The 20,099-nt window shown below is 35.7% G+C and overlaps 2 protein-coding genes, 1 long non-coding RNA gene and 1 pseudogene across 3 annotated transcripts in view; 3 read left to right on the forward strand and 1 right to left on the reverse strand.

Annotated features, from left to right (window-relative positions):
* The window catches only part of lrrc74b (leucine rich repeat containing 74B), a 13,307-nt gene extending 12,365 nt beyond the window's left edge, over nt 1-942 (forward strand). The window contains exons 8-10 of the mRNA XM_016291274.1: nt 287-365; nt 513-608; nt 681-942. Coding sequence (XP_016146760.1) covers nt 287-365; nt 513-608; nt 681-794 — 289 coding nt within the window. The 3' untranslated portion in view covers nt 795-942. The remainder of the gene's footprint in view (nt 1-286; nt 366-512; nt 609-680) is intronic.
* LOC107599624 (uncharacterized) overlaps nt 1-14,129 on the reverse strand; it is a 20,839-nt gene extending 6,710 nt beyond the window's left edge. The window contains exons 1-2 of the long non-coding RNA XR_001610681.1: nt 14,119-14,129; nt 8,702-8,714 (exon numbers count right to left, since the gene is read on the reverse strand). This is a non-coding gene — a long non-coding RNA (uncharacterized lncRNA). The remainder of the gene's footprint in view (nt 1-8,701; nt 8,715-14,118) is intronic.
* On the forward strand, nt 2,015-8,291 carry LOC107599621 (protein NipSnap homolog 1-like). Its single transcript, XM_016291275.1, has 10 exons — nt 2,015-2,444; nt 3,477-3,604; nt 4,045-4,090; nt 4,480-4,574; nt 5,147-5,217; nt 5,311-5,451; nt 6,153-6,184; nt 6,383-6,477; nt 6,566-6,649; nt 7,792-8,291. The coding sequence occupies exons 1-10, from the start codon at nt 2,365-2,367 to the stop codon at nt 7,854-7,856; spliced, it is 837 nt and encodes a 278-aa protein (XP_016146761.1). The 5' UTR covers nt 2,015-2,364; the 3' UTR covers nt 7,857-8,291.
* LOC107599623 (GATS-like protein 3) overlaps nt 9,003-20,099 on the forward strand; it is a 27,579-nt pseudogene continuing 16,482 nt past the window's right edge.

The raw sequence follows: 20,099 nt of genomic DNA on the forward strand, positions 1-20,099 counted from the left end.
CATCACCTATGAGTAAATTTTTTGAAGGCCCACCTCACTTATTCTTTTCTGTGTGTACACAGTTCTTGATTTATTGCCGTAATTATGAGATGGTAGACAGTTGAAATTGTTTAGCGTTTGTCTGCTAAATTAGTTTAGTTCACAATGCACAGTTATTCATGATTTATTTGTAGTGGTGAAATCAACAAACACCAGACTTTGCAAACAGTCGATAAACTGACAACCAGAATAAAAGTATCTCAAATGCTTAAAATATTTCAGTATTGTCTTTTTTCTTTGTCTGCAGCAATAATCGCATACCACTTGAAGGAGCCATCCATTTAGCGCTGGGCCTCAAACTGAACACGACTCTACGAATTCTCAAAGTACGAACTAGATTAAAATAGTAACAGCAAGGCATAACTGAAGCAAGCATGGCTTTTAAGCTTAGACTTTTAGGTCTGCGTCAAAAGAGATTTATGACATTTCTATCTTTGTTATGACTCATTTTGTTGGTTTTCGGTACGATCCAGATGTCTAGGAACCCAATGCAGTCAGCGGGATGCTTCGCCATTTTAAAATCAGTTCAAGCAAACCCAGAAACTGCAGTTGTGTTCTTAGAATTCTCTGTGAGTGAATCTTTCCCATTCATTTCTCATATTTCCTTATGGTTTTCTGTCTCTAACATCAGTTTCTCGTAGGATATTTGTGTGGACCAGGAATTTGAAGACTTATTCGAAAGCACCAAAGAAACACTCCCAAACCTCCAAGTGAAACATGGTGGAAAAATGAATGCTGCACTTAAAAAGAGCTGAAGTTTATTCAAAATGTGTATAGGCTTATAGAACTGCAAATGTATTTCTGAACTTGCATAAAACTGAGACTCTAAACTGATTTGAATCTCGCTCCACACTCCTCCACATGGTAAATTGGATCAAGTCACGGTTGATGGATCATGGTTTCTGGCATTAAGGGAACAACGGTTCGGTAGAATAATGTTTAGAAGAAGAATTGATGACTTTAGTGACCATAGACTTTAGAACATTACTTACAAAATAGGTAGTTGAGATGATGTGTGAAGCAAGCTAGAATTTGTTCAAAAGTTTGGGGTCGGTAAGATTTTAAAAAATGTTTTCAAAAGAAGTCTCTGATGCATTTTTTTGATCAACAATTCATTAAATATTATGAAACATTATTACAACAGTTTTGAATATATTTTAAAATGTAATTTATTTCTTGTGATGCAAAGCTGAATTTTCAACATTATTACTCCAGCGTTCACTGTCACATGATCCTTCAGAAATCCCTCTAATATTTAAAATATTATTATAAATGTTGAAAACAGTTGTGCTGCTTCATATTTGTGTGTAAACCATGATATACATTTTTCAGGATTCTTTGATAATAATGTTCAAAGAACAGCATTTATTTGAGCATTAATACATGTATTCATTTCTTTCACTTTTGATAGATGCATGCAGCTTCATGGCCTCATTTAATGTCAGACTACATGAAATATTTGTATTTTTAAAGCTTATTTCTCAAACTGCAAGACTATTCAAGTGAGGTGTCATGTCCATGTCACACACATGAAATCTTCCTTACAAATAATTACCATAACCATAGTTTCTGACGACGTAAACCATGGTATGTCATTAGTAAAAACACAGTTTTGGATTTTTATATAGACTGAGAAATTTGCTGAGAAAACCAATGAAGATCTGCAAACCAGCTTAGGCGCATTATGCTAATATTTCCACATAGTGACGTAGATATGTGGGGGGCATGTTAGAACGAGCGGTTTTAGGTAGGCGTGGTTGACTCTGAACTTTTATAAAGAATATCTCTTTGGATTTGAGACTTTAGTCTTTGCAACTTTACAGATCTTCTTTATGCACCAAGAGCTTGTAACACTCCAAAGAGAAAGGAAAACTTGAAATCGCATCATATGACCCCTTTAAGATGTTTTTTTCTTTCTCAGCCGGTTAGTATAAGAAGCTTTTAGATTCTGACATTTTAATTTGTAGTAATCTTACTGTGGTATAGGCAGCAAACATGGTTGCCTATTGCATTTGATCGGATTTCCTTATTATTATTATTCTGCACGTTTCCACCAGAAAACCTTTCAAACTAGTCAAGAAGCAACCCAGATTAGTCTTGTTTGAAAAGTTTTTGTTTTCTTTGACTGGATTTTAATTACATCAGCGACCATATCAACAGATTAATCATCGTGATAAAGAGTTTCTAAACTTCATCGAATCAACGGCGCTCATGAAGCTGAGGTCCAGCAGTTCACGCGAGTCAAACATTAACTCAGACAAACGCGCGTGCCGCAACTTCTGCAACTTCATGTAGACGTGAATCTACAAACAACACAACAGAAGAATGGCGACAGCACGATCTCTACATATCCTCAAGAGACAGCAGCATTTCCTTAACAAGGTGCATTCAACAGGGCTGGCCAGGTAATGTGCATTTGTCACGGACAGATGCGTGTAGCACGATACGATTGCTAAATTAATCGGCAATGCAAGTAAAATTGTAGATCTAGAGTCCACCCAGTCATATATTCAGTATGTGGGTAGTTGATGAATAATATGGGCATAATCTTGCTTTTAAACATCAGGGCTTTATGTTAAAATATATGTGAATGTATAAGGTAAAGTGCAGGCTTAATGTGCTGCATAAAAGCGTCCTGCAGTCTGACAAGGGAATTATTAAAGTGCATAAATTCAGTTACTCAAATTATCGCCCACAATGCACAGGTAATATTGCGAGATTTTTCACATGAAATAACCTTTTCCTCTGACATTCCAATCATTTCTTTGAGCACTTAGTTGAACTTGCAGTAAGTTTGGTTTTCATAAATCAAGTTTGTCATTATTATTATTATTATTATGATATTTTAGCATAAATAATAAACCAATCAAAAAAACAATAACTACAGGCTAAATCTACTAAAGATATAAAACTAAATCTACTTTTACATATTCATTTACTTGTTTATTTTTTTGTTTTTATTATTATTATTATATTTTAGCAGATGCTATATTATATTTAACCATATAAATATACATCTACTTATTAAAGTAATTATATATATATATATATATATATATATATATAAAACTTTGTCTCCACGGAGAGGAAATTTGTCTTCAAACTATGTAAATCTACAAAAAGTATTTTTATTGACAAAATACGGAGTGTTATCTAATTGTGCATCTCATTTGACCCTGATTTGATTTTAGCCCTGTATGTACTGTAAGGGGAGGTTAGCTATTAGTATTAAGCTATAAAAGTTAATATTAAGTCATTAAAACTCTATGCTTAATAATTATTTAAGATGGAATTTAGCATGTCACACTGCCGGCCTTTGTTGTCACTGCTTGAAATGTCACATCAACTACCCATGTGCATACTAGCTTTTTATAATATTGTGCATTGCCGCTTGTGATGCATCACTTGCTGAAACAGTATTGCTTGTGAATCTTTAGAGGCTTTGCGAATAAAAGTGATGAAGGCTGGGTGAGTTCCATGTTTGCACACAAAGTGAATGCCAGGAAAGATGCCCACTCCAATCTGCTCTCCAAGAAAGACATCAGCAACCTCTACAAGATTCAGTGTGAGCTAATGAATCTAAAACCTCCAAGGATGCGCTCAAATGCTTAGGCCTTGGGAGAAATAGCGCATGCAGTATAGTTGATATGAATTGCTAAAAATATCCCCATGCATGAATGATGTGCTTGCTTGTCATTTTCCTCCAGAAAAACAGCCTAAACTGCTTGTTTTGTACTAATTGTTTTAATAAATCATCCTCCAAAGTGTTTATTTGTAGAATTCTTTTGTTTTCAAGAGACCAGCTCTGTGAAGAATGGTAATGAAAATTGGGTTTAGAAAAATGAGGGTGATATTTCATTAAATGGTTGATTTGAGTGATAAAATTTAAACTTAGAAAAACTACAGTAGAGCATCTAGAACAAATCTTTTTTTAACTCTGCAAGATACTGCTCCATTTGTTTTTCCTGACATACAATACTGTTTTTTTTCTTTTTCTTCTTTCAGTTCACAATGTCAAGCCGGAATGCATGGAGGCATACAATAAAATGTCGTAAGCACCCTTTTGAGTTTTACCGTATACATTGCTGATAAAGTATGGAGTCTTGATTTCACTATGACACTTGCAGGCCTGCCGTGTCTAAATGTGATGTACTTTGGTTCCTTGATTGTCCTATGTGACCGTGATATGTTATCATTAACATAGTACCAATATGTCCTGCCCCAATTCCTGTTTCAATAGTAAATACATCAACACAGGAATGAAAACTGCATGTTAAATATATATATATATATATATATTTTTTTTTAGCCTATTGATTATATGATTTTGTGTGTGTGTGATTTAAGTTTAAAACGAGTTAAAATTGATATTTCTAAATGACTCCTACTGTCAAAATTACTCTTGTGTCTAAACTACTCTTGTCTCGTGTCTATTTTGAGGGATGAGGTACAGAAAGAACTTCATCGGGATGCAGATTATCCATGTGAAGTCGTTGGAAGCTGGAACACCTGGTACGGTGAACAGGATCAGGCAGGTGAGTTGGAAAAACATATTTTTGTATTATGTTTTTGAAAAAAGTCTCTTATGCTCACTAAGGCTGCATTTATTTGCTCATAAATACAGTAAAAAAGAGTAATGCAGTGCAATATTTTTACAATTTCAAATTGTAATAATACAATGTTTGAATATATTTTAAGATGTAATTTATTCCTGTGATGGAAACATTGAATTTTCAGCATCATTACGTCAGTCTTCAGTGTCACATAATCATTTTAATATGCTGATTTGCTGCTCAAGAAATGTAACAGTTGTGCTGCTAAATATTTTTGTGGAGAACAGCATTTATGTGAAACAGAAATCATTTGTATCATTATAAATGTCTTTATTGGCACTTTTGATCAATGTATGCATCCTTGTTGAAAAAGAGCATTCATTTCTCTCTCTCTCTCTCTCTCAAAAAAAATAAAAAAAACTAACCTAACTGATCCCAAATCTTTGAAAAGTATTGTTTTTAAAGCACCAGATTTGGTTTGTTTAAATATCTGTTAGATGTTTTATATATCTTGTTACAGTGCTAGAGTGACACATGCTGTTTTGTGTTTGTAGTGCATCTCTGGAGGTATTCTGGTGGATATCCTGCTCTTACAGAGTGTTTGCGCAAACTCAACCGCAATATGGTATTTCACACATCTCTGTGTACTTACATTTTGGATGTAAGAATGTCAAAATCCATATATTGTTTGTTCTTTATCAAAATGTTTCCTGTGCAGGCGTATCTTGCATTTCGAAAAGAGAGGAGTAAAATGTTGATCTCCCGATGCAACCAGCTTCTTCTGGAGTTTAGTTTCTGGAATGAACCTGCGCCCAGAAGCGGCCCCAACATTTATGAACTGAGAACATATCAACTAGTAGTAAATGGCATTTAATTATTCTGTTTTAAAGAGACACCTTTTTATTCAGGCCATCCAAGATGAGCTATTTTGTCATCAGAACAGATCTGGAGAAATTTAGTTTCACTTGCTCACCAATGGATCCTCTGCAGTGAATGGGTGCCGTCAGAATGAAAGTCCAAACAGCTGATAAAACGCCATAATAACTCTTCCTCCAGTGAAAAAGTCTATCCCCTCTTGTCCTCTCACATCAAAATCCACTGACACATTTGTTTAAAACTGTTTTGGACTGTTTTTGCTTGGGCATGATGCTTGATCTATGAACATTAATCTCCTAATTCAGATGAAACAAATTTTTCACTGGAGATATCAGTTATTATGGATAGAGGACTCGTATTTTAGCTGGAAGGAGCAGCTTGAAGTTAAAAACATCTTAATGATGGATTTGTTTCTTGCAAACAAGCAGCTTTTTGCTTAAGACATTGATTGATGGACTGGAGTTGTGTGTTTGGACTCTCATTCTGACGGCACCCATTCACTGCAGAGGATCCATTGGTGAGCACATGATGTAATGCTAAATTTCTCCAAATCGATTCTGATGAAGAAACAAAGTCACATCTTTGATAGCCTGAGGGTGAGTACATTTCAGCAAATGTTAAGTTTTGTGTGAGCTTTTCCTTTAACTTTTTTCTCTGTTTTTGTCATGAAATTGCTGAATGAAGCCCGGAACTATGATCGAATGGGGAAATAATTGGTAAGTTTGTGTGTGAATTGTAGAGTTTAACTTAAAGGGATAGTTCACCTTCAGTTGCTGGTCCCCATTGACTTCCATAGTATTCCACACTATGCAAGTCAGTGGGGACCAGCAACTGAAGGTGAACTATCCCTTTAAGGAAAAATACTGATATTATAACACCATGTTGCGTATTTTATCTATTTGATCATGTTCCAGGGCTCGAGCAATCAAATATAGACAGGAAAACAATGAAGCAGTGGGAGGCTTCTTCACACAGATCGGTGAATTGTATGTTGTTCATCATTTATGGGGTAAGAACATCCTTCACTGAGCACATATCTTTTTCTGGTCGCTGCATATTATTAGGTGCTTTAAAATAATATTTTTTATGTGTTTTAGCCTATAAAGACCTGCAGTCCAGACAAGAGACCAGAAATGCTGCTTGGTTAAAAGAAGGCTGGGATGTCAATGTGCACTATACAAGTGAGTTAGAACAAAGACAGCGGGTGTTTGAAATACAATATTGATGTAGTGATTATTGCATACTGCATAATATACTGTATACTGCCTGTCTGTTTAAAAAGTATGTGCACATATTATTTGAATGTAGCTTTACAGAGTTATACACTACTGTTCAAATGTTTTTTTACAGTAACAATGAAGACATTTTTATTCTTCTATTTCAAATACAATAAAAACAGTTTCCACAAAAAATTAGGCAGCACAACTGTTTTCTACATAATAATAATAAATGTTTTTAGAGCAGAAAATCAGGGTCGCTGAGGAAATACATCAACTTTCACCATAGACAAAACGGAGTCCATCCCGGGGTCCGTCACATGTGGTTGCCGCTCATTCGTCGCATCTGCCGGGCTCGCCGTTCTCGACCCCGCCGCCTCAGCTCACTCTATCCCGGCCTCAGTGCACATATTTTAACTTTAAACCGCATAAACACATTTCATTACACCAAATACACCAAATAATGTTCTTTTTAGCAGCATCATATGACCCCTTTAAAATAATTTCTGAAGGATCATGTGACACTGAAAATTTTGCTGTACCATAAGAGGAATACTTTGCATTTTAAAATACCTACATTAAAACAGAAAACAGTTATTTTAAATTGTAATAATAGTTTACAATATTACTGTTTTTATTGTATTTTTGATCAAATAAATGCAGCCTTGGTGAGCATAATTCTTTTAAAAACTTTAAAAAGTCTTACAAACTGCCAAACTTTTGAATGGTAGATTATGTTTTAATATGCAACCGTAAATGTTTCAAACGGTGTTATCCTTCATTGCCACTTTTTTAATTCAGTGTTATCCGCTTTTCTCTGAAATAATAATAAATAAAAAAAATGCTATTTGCTATTTTCAATTATGTAAAAATGTCTTAACTTTTGGCAGTCTGATCAAATAATGAGACAAAAGGGAGATTTGGGAATTCTGGGTATTCCTTGCATAAAGTAAATGTGCATACTTCTCATAGTATGCTAGAGTACTGCAGAAATATGAATCAATTCAAAGCACAATCAAAGTGTTTTCTTTGTAAACGTCTCCATCTGGTGAATTTCAGTAGAACTTTTCCATGCATTCAAACTTGTTTATTTCTGTTTTTGACAGTGCCTCTTATCCAGAAGATGGAATCGAGAATTATGATCCCCATGGAACATTCACCTCTGCAGTAAAATCCACAGTGTTTCACCTGTGATGAAACCAAATACACAATCCACCGGGAGATCTACTGTTCTGACTTTACTCAAACACATCTGAAGCAGATGATCACGGTCTTCAGGTCCTCTCGAAGTAGACCGCAAGAATGCAAAAGTGTGCCAGTGTTGAAGCCAGTTTGAGAACTACAATGACAGACCCCAGTGCCTTTGTGTGAGACTGTTAAAGTATATATATATATAATAAAAAAAATTACAGTCTTGTTTTTAGTCATCATTCTCCTTTCTGATGCATCATTTGGCCTGTTGGAGTGCTTGAGGAAACTGCCTGTCAGCATAGCGCTTTATCTACAATTAAAAGAAATGTGTTCAATTTAACGCGTTTATCAGAATACTTAATTTTAATGTTGTAAAATGTAAAACTCCAGTTTAGGATAATAAATTTCGAAATAATTTCTGTTGATCTGTAGTCTTACACTATATTCAATTATTATTATTTTATAATAGTTTTATGATATGACCATGCTCATTTTCAGAGTATATAAAAACTTAGCAATGTAGCTGGTTACCTATGAAACAGTCCCATTTTAAATGCTGCTGTCCCTTTAAGAGCAGGGGGGCGAGTGACACAACTGCTTTTCGAACCATACAAGTCGAATACAACGAACTGGTAGAATAGCTTGAAACGATGGGTTCCAAAGTGGGTGGGGCTTCGCGACGCGTATGTTTTTTCGGATTCGATGGATTTAAATAATAATTCTCCGAATCACAATCAATAATTTTGGCAGTTTCTCCGTGTCATTTTCGGGTGTAAATGACTGCCTTAAATATTTGCTGACGCGAAATGTCAGCGGAATTGTCACGTGATTGCTGTTACTTTGCTCAGCGCTGATCACGTTCACCTTATCACGATCACTTGTGATGACTTCATATGGATTTTTTATATATATATATATATATATTACACAGAAGATTTCTTTTAATTTATTATAATGTTAATTCTTGAACACGATAGACACGTTTTAAGCTACAAAAATATTAAATAAGACAGATAATATACTAATTCAAATCAGCTTTTACGCCCCCTGGAGGAAGCCAACTGTATGTCCCATTGTAAACAGCATTTTAAATCCACTTTCCAATTAGTTCTCGAATCGAATTACATCGAATGAGTCTCTCCCACCAGCCAGCCACAGCGTGCCCGATGCACGAGGATTAAGCGTTTGGTAGCGCAGGGGTATGTAACATCACATCTCGCATTGCGTTATGTAACGCGTCCACCTGCACTGCATAGAATACATTTTCACGACGGACGCGTGAACGATGGACCTGCACATCTTGGACCATAGATTAAGGGTCACATCCATCAGTAAAACGGGGCTTGAACAGTACACACACCCCCTAATCAAACTGATATTTCTCAGAAACAGGACGAGGTAAGAACAGTCAACGCCTTAATGAGTTTGCAAACATGTTTTTACGCGTTTGATGCTGCTATAGCTCTTCATTAGACACCAGTTCAAGTACATAGCTTGCTTGTTTACAATGTGTTCAACTGCAAAGTAAGAGCCTCACCCTGTTTTGGTTAGTTTGGAGAAATGATAAATGACCAAAGAATGTCAGATCATGCACATGCACTTGGGGCCTTTAACTTGTACTTAAAATGACACATTGAACAGCTGTTTTTCATAAAGTGAGCAATTTCTTGTGCTCAGTTATGACTTGAAATAATGCCATATTGTAAAACCTAGTAGCTGCCTACCTGGCTAGACAACATTTTTGGGCATGCAGGTTTTGACATACATCCCATACATTAAGTTTTCATCCTAACTTCAAACTTTGCATGTACATAATATCCCATAGTTCAGTGGTTCCCAACCCTGGTCCTTGAGGCACCCCAACACTGCAAGTTTTGCATGTCTCCTTAATCAAACACACCTGATTCAGGTCATCGGCTCATTAGTGGAGACTCCAAGACCTGAGATTGGTGTGTCAGAGAAAGGAGACATGCAAAATGTGCAGTGTTGGGGTGCCTCAAGGACCAGGGTTGGGAACCACTGCCATAGTTGACATTCACTGCCTGTACGTTAACATGGGACAAAATAAAAACCCTAAAAGTTGGACTTTTATTTCATTGCATACATAACTAAATATCAGCAAGTTGCTTTTTTGGTAAATTATATGTATTGAAGTAATTTTCTGCACGTTTCATTTGCTGACATTAAATTCTATGTTAATATTGGCATTAATATCATAAGTTATTGGCCACCTTTCGCTATCATTGGTCATTGCAAACCCCATGTTGGTTGTTGACTTGTTAGTAGCCTATCATGTTTTAATACCAACACCCTAGTTGAGATCCCCCATTGTTTTTGTGCCAGATAAATACTTTCCTGATTACAACATATATCAATCACCTATTTGAAATGATATTACTGAGTAAATGATTAATACTAATTTCCGAAGTAGTGTGTGTAGAATACACATTGCACGATTATAACATCATTTATTTACTGCAACGTCAAATCATTACTTTTGTCCATGTCAATGTGTTCAGTTTTACTCTGTATTTTGCACTTGAATAAAGGGGTTATTATTAATAAAAAAGCAAAAGATCGATTAAAATCAAAAGTTAGTGGGACATGTCCATAGTTAAGGGCAAATTACTTAATACATCTATCCACTAAGCAAGACTTCAGGACCAGTTGGAAAGATTCATTGCAAAAATCTAGCTACGTCATTCTAAGAAACGATCTAGTATCCTTGGTTAGCAGATGTCTGTTGGTTTGACATTCAGACATTTTAAAGTGTGGTTTGTCCCTTCTAATACATAGCCCACATGGCCAAAGAGACATCTACGGAAAAGAAAAATACTTTGCATTTCATTTTTTGTCTTTGGAATGTAATTTACAGTTGAATTGTTCACAGTAAGACTGATAAATAAGGTCAATTCCGATCCGGTGTTCACTCTTATTGCATTTGGGTACCTGTTGTTTTTTCTGTGCAGCTTCTGAGCCTCAAGTGTCGCTCTCTTATTTCTTCCACCTAATGGTGGGACATAAACTCAGATACGTGCAATAAAATCCGGGTTGCAAGATGTCGCTGATGAAAGTATTTTGTGGGGCATCATGTGACTTCAGTACATTTTATGATCTGCTTAATGCCGTTGAATGGGGTGCTTTTTCTCATGTCTGCGAGGACGAGGGGATGGCAGCAGGCCTTTCAGGATTGGATTCCCACAGAGCTTAGAAAAAGATTGGCGTTTGTGTATTCGATATGCCTTTTCTGGTTCGTTCAGGCATATCTTGTTGAACTTTCCAGAACCTTGAATGCTACAGATTGATAATGTTCCAGAGTTGAGCATATCACTTCCAAATACTTAAACGAACGTTGTTGTTTTTATTTTTATCTTAAAATACACCAATTAAAGTGATAGTTCACCCAAAGCTAAAATTCTGTCATCATTTACTCGAAATGGAATCGAGATCGCAATTCGACAGAAGCTGCGATTGTCATGCGTATCTTTCAGTGAAGCACGGTTCTGTGATCAGCAGTAAATCTCCATCCGAAGGCCAGAGGGCTCTCTCGCGCTGAAACTCCAAATACGCCTCGCAGAACAATCCCAGAAAATGCCTACCGCTGCAGCTGAATAAACAGAAGATTCAACTGCTTTCATTGATTCAACGTGACTAATAAACACACGACTACGGCAATATACAGTTTTTCTGAGTTCTTCTAATTTTCATTAAAATAAAGTATATTTATAATGCAATGCCTTTATAAATGCTCAACTGACGTTATGAAGCGAGTTTGGAGTAAAAAAATGTTATTAAGTGTGGTATTTTCACATGCTTTCAGATGGAGCAGCATTTACTTCACAGAGCCATAGTTCACTGAGAAGCTATGCAAACAGCTGTCATTATCGCGAACGATTTTAGAATTTTTTTCAGATTTTTTTGCTTAACTTGTCAGTGAACTACGGCTATGTGTAGTAAATTCTGCTCCATCTGAAAGCACGTGATGATGATTTCCTGCTGATTACAGAGACGGCATTACTATCAAAATGCGCATGACAATCGCATTTGATTAATCGTGCAGCCCTACCCTAAAAGCACTTACAACTCCTCCACCATATTCAAAGCCGTCTGCAACCATACGATAGCTTTTAGTGAAGAGCAGACTGAAATGTATGTTGTTTTTCACTGAAAATCGTCTTTTCCGCTGTAGCTCTCAAATACTCTTCATGCATGAGCATATTCAAACTTGCCTTGTCAGTTTTGATATCATTGACACCAAGCAGCATTGGTTCTTGATGTGTCTTGCTTTACTTAATAGCACATGTTAAGAGTTTAAGTGGTGACAAATTTCATTTTTGGATGAATTATGCTTATAAAGGTCAGAAGGAGTGCTCACACAAACACAACATGATTTCATCTGGTAATGTTATCTTCTCCACATGTGCAGCTTTGAGCACAGCGAGAGGAACATTTTTCTGAACAGGCCTTCTGTGAATGGTGCGTTAACTGCATCTGCTTGTTTTGACTGGCACGAAAAATTTAAATTGTCGCCATTTGCTCTTATGTTGTCATAAACCTGTTGTGGAACTCGAAAGGAGATATTTTGAATAATGGTCTTTCAAGATTTTAAAAGTCATAAAACTTGAGGTGAACTCGGATCAGAACGATTTGTGAGTTTTTCAGATTTTTTCCGAGTTATTCCGAGTCATTGAAAAGATCGAACTCAGAAGAATGGCTCGTTCACAAATCGGAAATTAGGTGTCATTCACTGTGAGTGAACTGTGCGTATACACAAATTTGTGAGTGAAATCTGCATTCAAACATTTTTACCAACAAATCATCATGATTCTGTAATAACTTTGGTACTGACATTTATTGAAAATTTACGAAATAATGCAGGAACAACTGAAACCACACAAACAAAAATCAACCATATAAACTATTTAAGAAGGTAAAATATTATAAATAGTTATAATCTTTAACCTGCTTGATTAATCGATATAAAAACCAAATTGTGAAATGGATCACTGCGTTTTTCTGTCAAAATAAAAGTTTGATGGTTTAACTTTTGTCAATTAAGAAAATAGGATGGCCATAATTATTATAGTAATTTTGCAGCTGCAAAATGAAAATAAAATTATTATAATATTGTATTTCTTTTACTCAATTTTATTTTACGGGGAAATATATATATATATATATATATATATATTTTTTTTTTTTTTTTTTTAGCCGTTTTGAAGTAATAGTAATAATATTAAAAGCATTATTATTATTATACAGCCATAATTATATGTAATTACAAAATGTTGGCCAAATTGTGCAAACAAGCATAGCAAAGCTAGATAAAAAAATATATATGATTTTTATTTTATTTTATTATTTTTTTTTTACGTACATGCAAATTTTCCTGTGCGTATAATGAAAGTGCATAGGATAGTTCGTAGTTGATGTAATGATTTATCAGTAAATAAAGACTTAAATAAAAGTCTTAATTTTTTTCCCCCCTCTCAGAATAGGGACAATTTTCTGACCTGAAATACAGCACACTGCTACAGGGAACATAGTTCTTTCCCTTTTCTCACCGTTCTGGATGGTGTTGGTTTAACACCACTCCTGTATTTCTGTTTTCCAGATGGCTTTGGAGTGCTTACAGGAAGTTGAACCCTGGGAGCTCTAGATATTGTTAGGAAGTGTGAGACTAGCTTACACAATGCTGCTTTGCTGAGTTAGCCCTGAGGGTGGGGATGTATTATTTCCCTTCTGTTAGGCCCTTGCATTGATGTGCCCAGTGGTTGGGGTCCGGATTGTATTGCGCTGCATTGCAGACAGAACAGGAATCAGCTGTGCGAATGAAGAGTCCTGTGGGTGGCTGCCAGTACAGTATCGCAGCTCTTCCTTCAGATAACGGCTGGTGGACTGCTGAGTCTGCCTCAACTGCCGTAGTTAATGTGAAAGTTAGAAAGTGCTTTTTGTTAGCGGACTACTTCATCTGTCACATTGATTAATCGAGATTAATCACATCCAAAATAAAAGTTTGTTTACATGATATGTGTGTACTGTTATATGTATATATAAAATACACACACATACATGTGTATATATATTTAAGAAATAATTACACGTGTGTGTATATGTATATTCATATTTATATATGATTTTATTATATATAAATGTTACATATATTTCTTAAATATATGCATGTATATGTGTGTGCATGTATATACATATGTACACACACATATAATTATGTAAACACAAACTTTTGTTTTGGATGCGATTAATCATGATTAATCGATTTGACAACCCTAAGTTCCAAAAACATGAATGTACAACATATAACATATCATGTATAAAACTAACCCAAGTCACTTGATGCAATACTAATAACACAAAACGTACATATATCTAAATACAGAATCACTTTATTTATATATATATATATATATATATATGTCGTTGGTTCGATTCACAGGGAACACACATACTGGTAAAAAATGTATAGCCTGAATGCACTGGAAGTCGCTTTTAAGCATCTGCTAAATGCATAAATTAGATTAGAATGATCATATGACACTGAAGACTGGAGTGATGGTGCTGAAAATTCAGCTTTACATCACAGGAATAAATTTGAATATATTTAAATAAAAAATTGTTTTTAAATTATAATAATATTTCACTATTTTTTTATTTTTTTATCAAATAAATGCAGCCTTGGTGAGCAGAAAAGACTTTTACTAACCCCAAACTTTTGAAAAGTAGTGTATTTTTAACCTAATAAATTAGTAGAGCCCGACCGATATATCGTTTTGCCGATATTATCGGCCGATATGAGCCTATCGCCGATATATCGGTATCGGCGAATATGCCGCCGATATGAAATTTTTTTTTACAGAACATATAATGCAGATAAAATGCTTGAAATGGTGTAATTACTTAGTTTATCCAGCAGAGCACGCTCCATTGTTTGCTACTGGCGACCTGGATGAAACGCTTTAAAGCTTAAGTCAATGGAAAACCATTGGAACTTTGAACGGCCATATCTCCGTAACGGCACAGCGAATCTGCACCAAATTCGGGAGATCCCTTCAGCTCGAGGAACCCGCTCGAATGCAAATCGAGTGTACGTCTTGAGGCCCTCTTTCGAATGAGACCACCCCCGCGTGGATAGCCCCCGGGGTTCGGGAGTTATGGGTGGTTAAATTTGCGGTCCGGCGCCGACCGATCTAGCGATCCCGGGGGGCTACCGACACGCGGAGGGTGGAGTTCGAGAGGGCTTCTCGAGCTGAAGGGATCCCCCGTATTTGGTGAAGATCCGCCGTCGCAATTATATTGTTGGGTAAGTATAGGCGACTGTATAAAACCGATTTTGATTGCGCGCGCTCATTTTACTTTCACTTTTGAGATTTGCGATCACATGGACTCTATACTATAGAGCAGTGGTCACCAAACTTTTTAGGCCCAAGATCCCTGACCTCGGCCTTTATGAAAGACAAGATCTACCTATTGAAGAATTGATAGAAAAAGACATCCCAGATTGTACTTCAAATTTGAGGCCTTTTACTTAGTATTTTAATTAGTGATGCACCGATAATAGCTGATTCAGAATTCAGATTTTCTTTTCTTTCTTTCTTTTTTTTTAACTAGCAAATTGGTTGATTATGATACTGATTTTTAAGCAAATGTATTTATTGGCCATTTGCTTTATAACAAACCAACTGGCTTTAAACAAATATCTAGACATTTGAAATGAGAGGCAACCAGGGGAGAGCGGGGCACGAAGTAACACTTTTTGACTTTCTCAGTTTGTGTATATCCACATGGGGTTCAGAATATAATTTTTTTATCCACAGTAATTTTACACTTGTCTAGCACAAATATGTCACTTTGTTTCATAATTACAGCATAGACGTTTTTCTTTATTTACCCTCAAAAAATGGAAGTGAAATGTGACAACATGCCCCGTAGGTGGAACACATTGTAACATCTGAGGGGCACGTTGTAACTTGACCATATGACAGCTTAAAATCTTATCTGATCGAATGAAAAAAATATACAAGACAAACTAAAATATTTTGTTAATAAAAAATAAATAAATATATATATATATATTTATTATTATTATTTTTTTTATATATATATTTTTTTTCAAATAAAAAAATGGCGTTTTTTAAAGATTAAAAATAATCTGATTTTTGAGTTTGACAATGAACACATTGCAACCATGCTTGGGACGGCCCAAATAAACGAGCAAAAATCCTTTACATGTCTTGAAATAATAATTTCCAAACATTAAACATTGACTGTCAGTCTTTATTCACCTGTTTCTCTTTGTTTCTCATTAAAATTAAAGTAAATAGTGTAAATTATATCGCTAATGTTATAGAATAACCCATTGTAACGCAGTGTTACAACGTGCCCCATCTGCGCAACTGGAATTTAAAACCGGTTACTGTCTTCTGTTAGTAATCAAAGCATTAAAAAACGGTCTGAACTGATAAATAACAGATTGGAGATTAAAATAATAGCAGATTTGTCTCATTTTAAATGAATAATAAAAACTGAGATATAAAATTTACTTAATTTATGTGTTTATGTAGTATGTTAGACTAGTTTAAGTGTTTATGTAGTTAATAAAACCTTACTTGTATCACACTTGACGTGTTCATTGTTTGCTCATAACCGGAGTCACTAATCATGCAGACTTACGCTACAAGCTTTTGTAGAATTGTACAGTAAGAAAGTTATTTCCCTTAACCAGGAAATTAACGTTCATAGAATTGACAAGACAGTTGACCCTGAGAGGTCAGCTAAATATCTACAGCGGATCTAAAATATTCATAATTAATCATAACTAGTTATGGTTAATTATTCATATTTCCCATGAGCTGATTCGTTACACTATGGTAAAATAAATATTCAAACCATGTGTGTTACAACTAACACCCCGTTACTTTGTGCATCGCACTCATCGCAAGTTTATTGTTAAATGCCCTTACATATCGCTGTCACCATTAGAAGTGTTTGATCACCACGTTTGAGTGATCATTGGAAAAAATGTGTTTATGTATATATATATTCTGTTTATGTATATACTGTATTCTATATATAGTACCAGTCAAATGTTTGGACACACGAATGGGAAAGTGTCCAAACTTTTGACTGGTACTGTACTATAATATACACAAAGAATATCGGCCGATATATTGGTATCAGCCTTTTTTTTACTCCCTAATATCGGTATCGGCCCCAAAAAACCCATATCGGTCGGGCTCTAGTAATTAGACTACATGATCAGTTTACATAACTAATCAATATTAGTGTATTTCATCTTTGCTTTAGTTGTTTTGATGCTGATAGATGAAATTCCATGAACCAGTCTGGACTTCATTTGTACAAATCAACTCTCAACAGTTCTTTTCCCATGATTCTCAGCTCTGTGGCTCTTAGACAGTAGATCAGACTGAATGAAGTGGAGTATGTTGTTCTGGGTTCCTGGACCGGCTCGTAAAGAATTTGGCTCAAACCCTGTTGTGGAGAAACCAATTCACACAAACTTTTCTCTTTTTAACACGCACATCAAGCACCTCATATTTATCAATCGCAACAAACCGAAATGCAGAACCATATGAATGGATTTCAGAAAGAGAAAGAGAAAATGACATTCACTTTTTCTGCAGAGGAGTTTGATGTGGTTTGTGTCTCCATCCCACACCTCTCAGCTGAAACACTCTTTGCAGCAATCTGCCATTGCTTTTTTCCATTATGCAACGTCTGATCTGTCTGTTTGGTTTTGCTTCTTTCTCTCTCTCCCTCAGTTTATTTTCCCCTCTCTCTTGTGCTTTTTCTCTTTCTCTCACAGATGCAAATTTTTCAGTCTCACAGAGACTCCGGAAAATTACACAGTTGTCCTTGATGAGGAGGGATTTAAAGGTAAAACACACACTCACACACACATGAACTGCTGTCATAAGGCTCTTGTGTTCAACTGACGATGACACACATTGTCATGGACTATACTGAGAATTCTATTATTTTATTTATAGTTATGTTAGCATTTTATGTTGTCAACATATATAATTGATCCTGGGGATTTTAATCTGACGTTTCACATTGTACATTTCCAAAACCTGGGTTAACATTCTTATTTGCATAATTACATGATTGGCTAAATATGGTGCCAAAAATGTTAATTACTCTTTATTTGATTGGATCATTACTTGAAACTGCACTGAAATGTGAAGAATATGGAAATGTGTGACATGTTTGAACAAATTGTGCTGTATATATTTCAAGCAATAAAACATTTTTATAGTTTATATATGTTAATAAAACAGTTTTTGTCTTTTAAGGAGGCCTAAAACCATTAACACCTAATAATTGATCATTTAATTAAAGGGGTCATATGATGTTGCTAAAAAATAACATTATTTGGTGTAATGAAATGTGTTTAAGGTTCAAAAAAACACATTATTTTCCACAAACTGTACATTATTGTTTCTCCTCATTGCCCCGCCTTTCTGAAACGCATAGATTTTTACAAAACTCATCGGTCTAAAAAGCGAGGTGTGCTCTGATTGGCCAGCTATCCGGTGCGTTGTGATTGGCCGAATACCTCAAGCGTGTGATGGAAATGTTACGCCCCTTATCATACTGTGCTGATGCCGTCTCGACCGGAGCGACGATTCAAAAACATTAAAACCCATTATAAACTAGGCATTTGTTGCATCCAGTGGGGACAGATTATAATGACATATACTGTCTTTTTAAGCATTGCATCGCACCAAGTAAACATAAAACCATGTCTGCATTTGTGATCGGAGAAATGACAAACAACAAGCGCTACTCTACACTGCTCAAAACTTGCGTTTGCATAGTCAGTGGCAAATTCGTTAATATAAAAAAACGTACTTATAGTCTAAGTCAGAACAGCCGGCATTGTAGTCTACTCTACCAGGATCAGGAAAAAGTCCTCCATAAAATGTGCTGCACACATCTGAATATTTGGGTTGAACTGTTCTGGAACAGTGTTGTAAATACAACTTAACCACTGATAGGCCAGCGGATTCGACGAAGGAGTGTCCGGCGTGCTTGCGGCAACCACATGTGACGACCCCTGGCTGGACTCCGCTTGACGAAGCGGATATCGTCCTCTTTTGGAAGGCCAAACAAAGTAGTTTCACTTTCACAACGAAACACAGCATCTTCACGACATGGCTGCAGCGTCAACAATACTACAGCGAGAATAAAAGTTACGCCACCTTTCTTTGCGTGAACATTTGGGCGGCGTTATGCTAATATTTCCACATAGTGACGTAGACATGTGGGGGCGTGTTAGAACGAGCCGTTTTAGGTAGGCGTAGTTGACTCTTAACTTTTATAAAGAATATCTCTTTGGATTTGAGACTTTAGTCTTTGCAACTTTACAGATCTTCTTTATGCACCAAGAGTTTGTAACACTCCAAAGAGAAAGGACAAATTGAAATCGCATTATATGACCCCTTTAAGTATTTATATAAAACATTTAATAAAAATTATAATTATATCTCTTTCAGCTCTGTATAAAAATATATTTACATGTAATATAATATTATACTAAAGTTTGGAGTTCGGTAAGGGTGTTTTCATTTTAAGTCTCTTGTGCTCACCCAGACTGCATTTATTTGATTAAAAATACCCAATTTTTGAAACAAAAGAAACAGTAATATTGTGAAATGCTATTACAATTATTAAATATTTATTATTTTAAATTGAATTATAATAATTATATAATATTATGAAATTATTTTCAATTTGAAGCAGAATTTTCAGCAGCTATATTTTACACTTTAAAGCTTAAGTCTATGGAAAACCATTGAAACTTTGAACGGCCATATCTCCGTAACGAGGAGAGGGCTCCTCGAGCTGAAGGGATCCCCCGAATTTGGTGGAGATCCGCCGGCGCGTTCGCGAAATAGTGACACCAGTCAACACTTTCACTTCAGTAAGGAGGTTTCTTGTTCAGGCAGCATTCACGCGTTGTCTTATTCGACCGTAAGTGCCCTGCGAAGTGGACTTCACATGAAATTCCGCCATGATTCCAGTTCCAAAGGGAACGTACACGTTACATTCAAAGGGCATTAAAGTGCGCGAGATGTGAATTTATATTGTATTTATTTACAGAGGTAGGGGAGAGCGGGGCACAAAGTAACACTTTTTGACTTTCTCAGTTTGTGTAAATCCACATGGGGTTCAGAATATATAT

The sequence above is a fragment of the Sinocyclocheilus grahami genome, unplaced genomic scaffold, assembly GCF_001515645.1.
Source record: "Sinocyclocheilus grahami isolate Dianchi unplaced genomic scaffold, SAMN03320097.WGS_v1.1 scaffold269.1, whole genome shotgun sequence".
Lineage (NCBI taxonomy): Eukaryota > Metazoa > Chordata > Actinopteri > Cypriniformes > Cyprinidae > Sinocyclocheilus > Sinocyclocheilus grahami.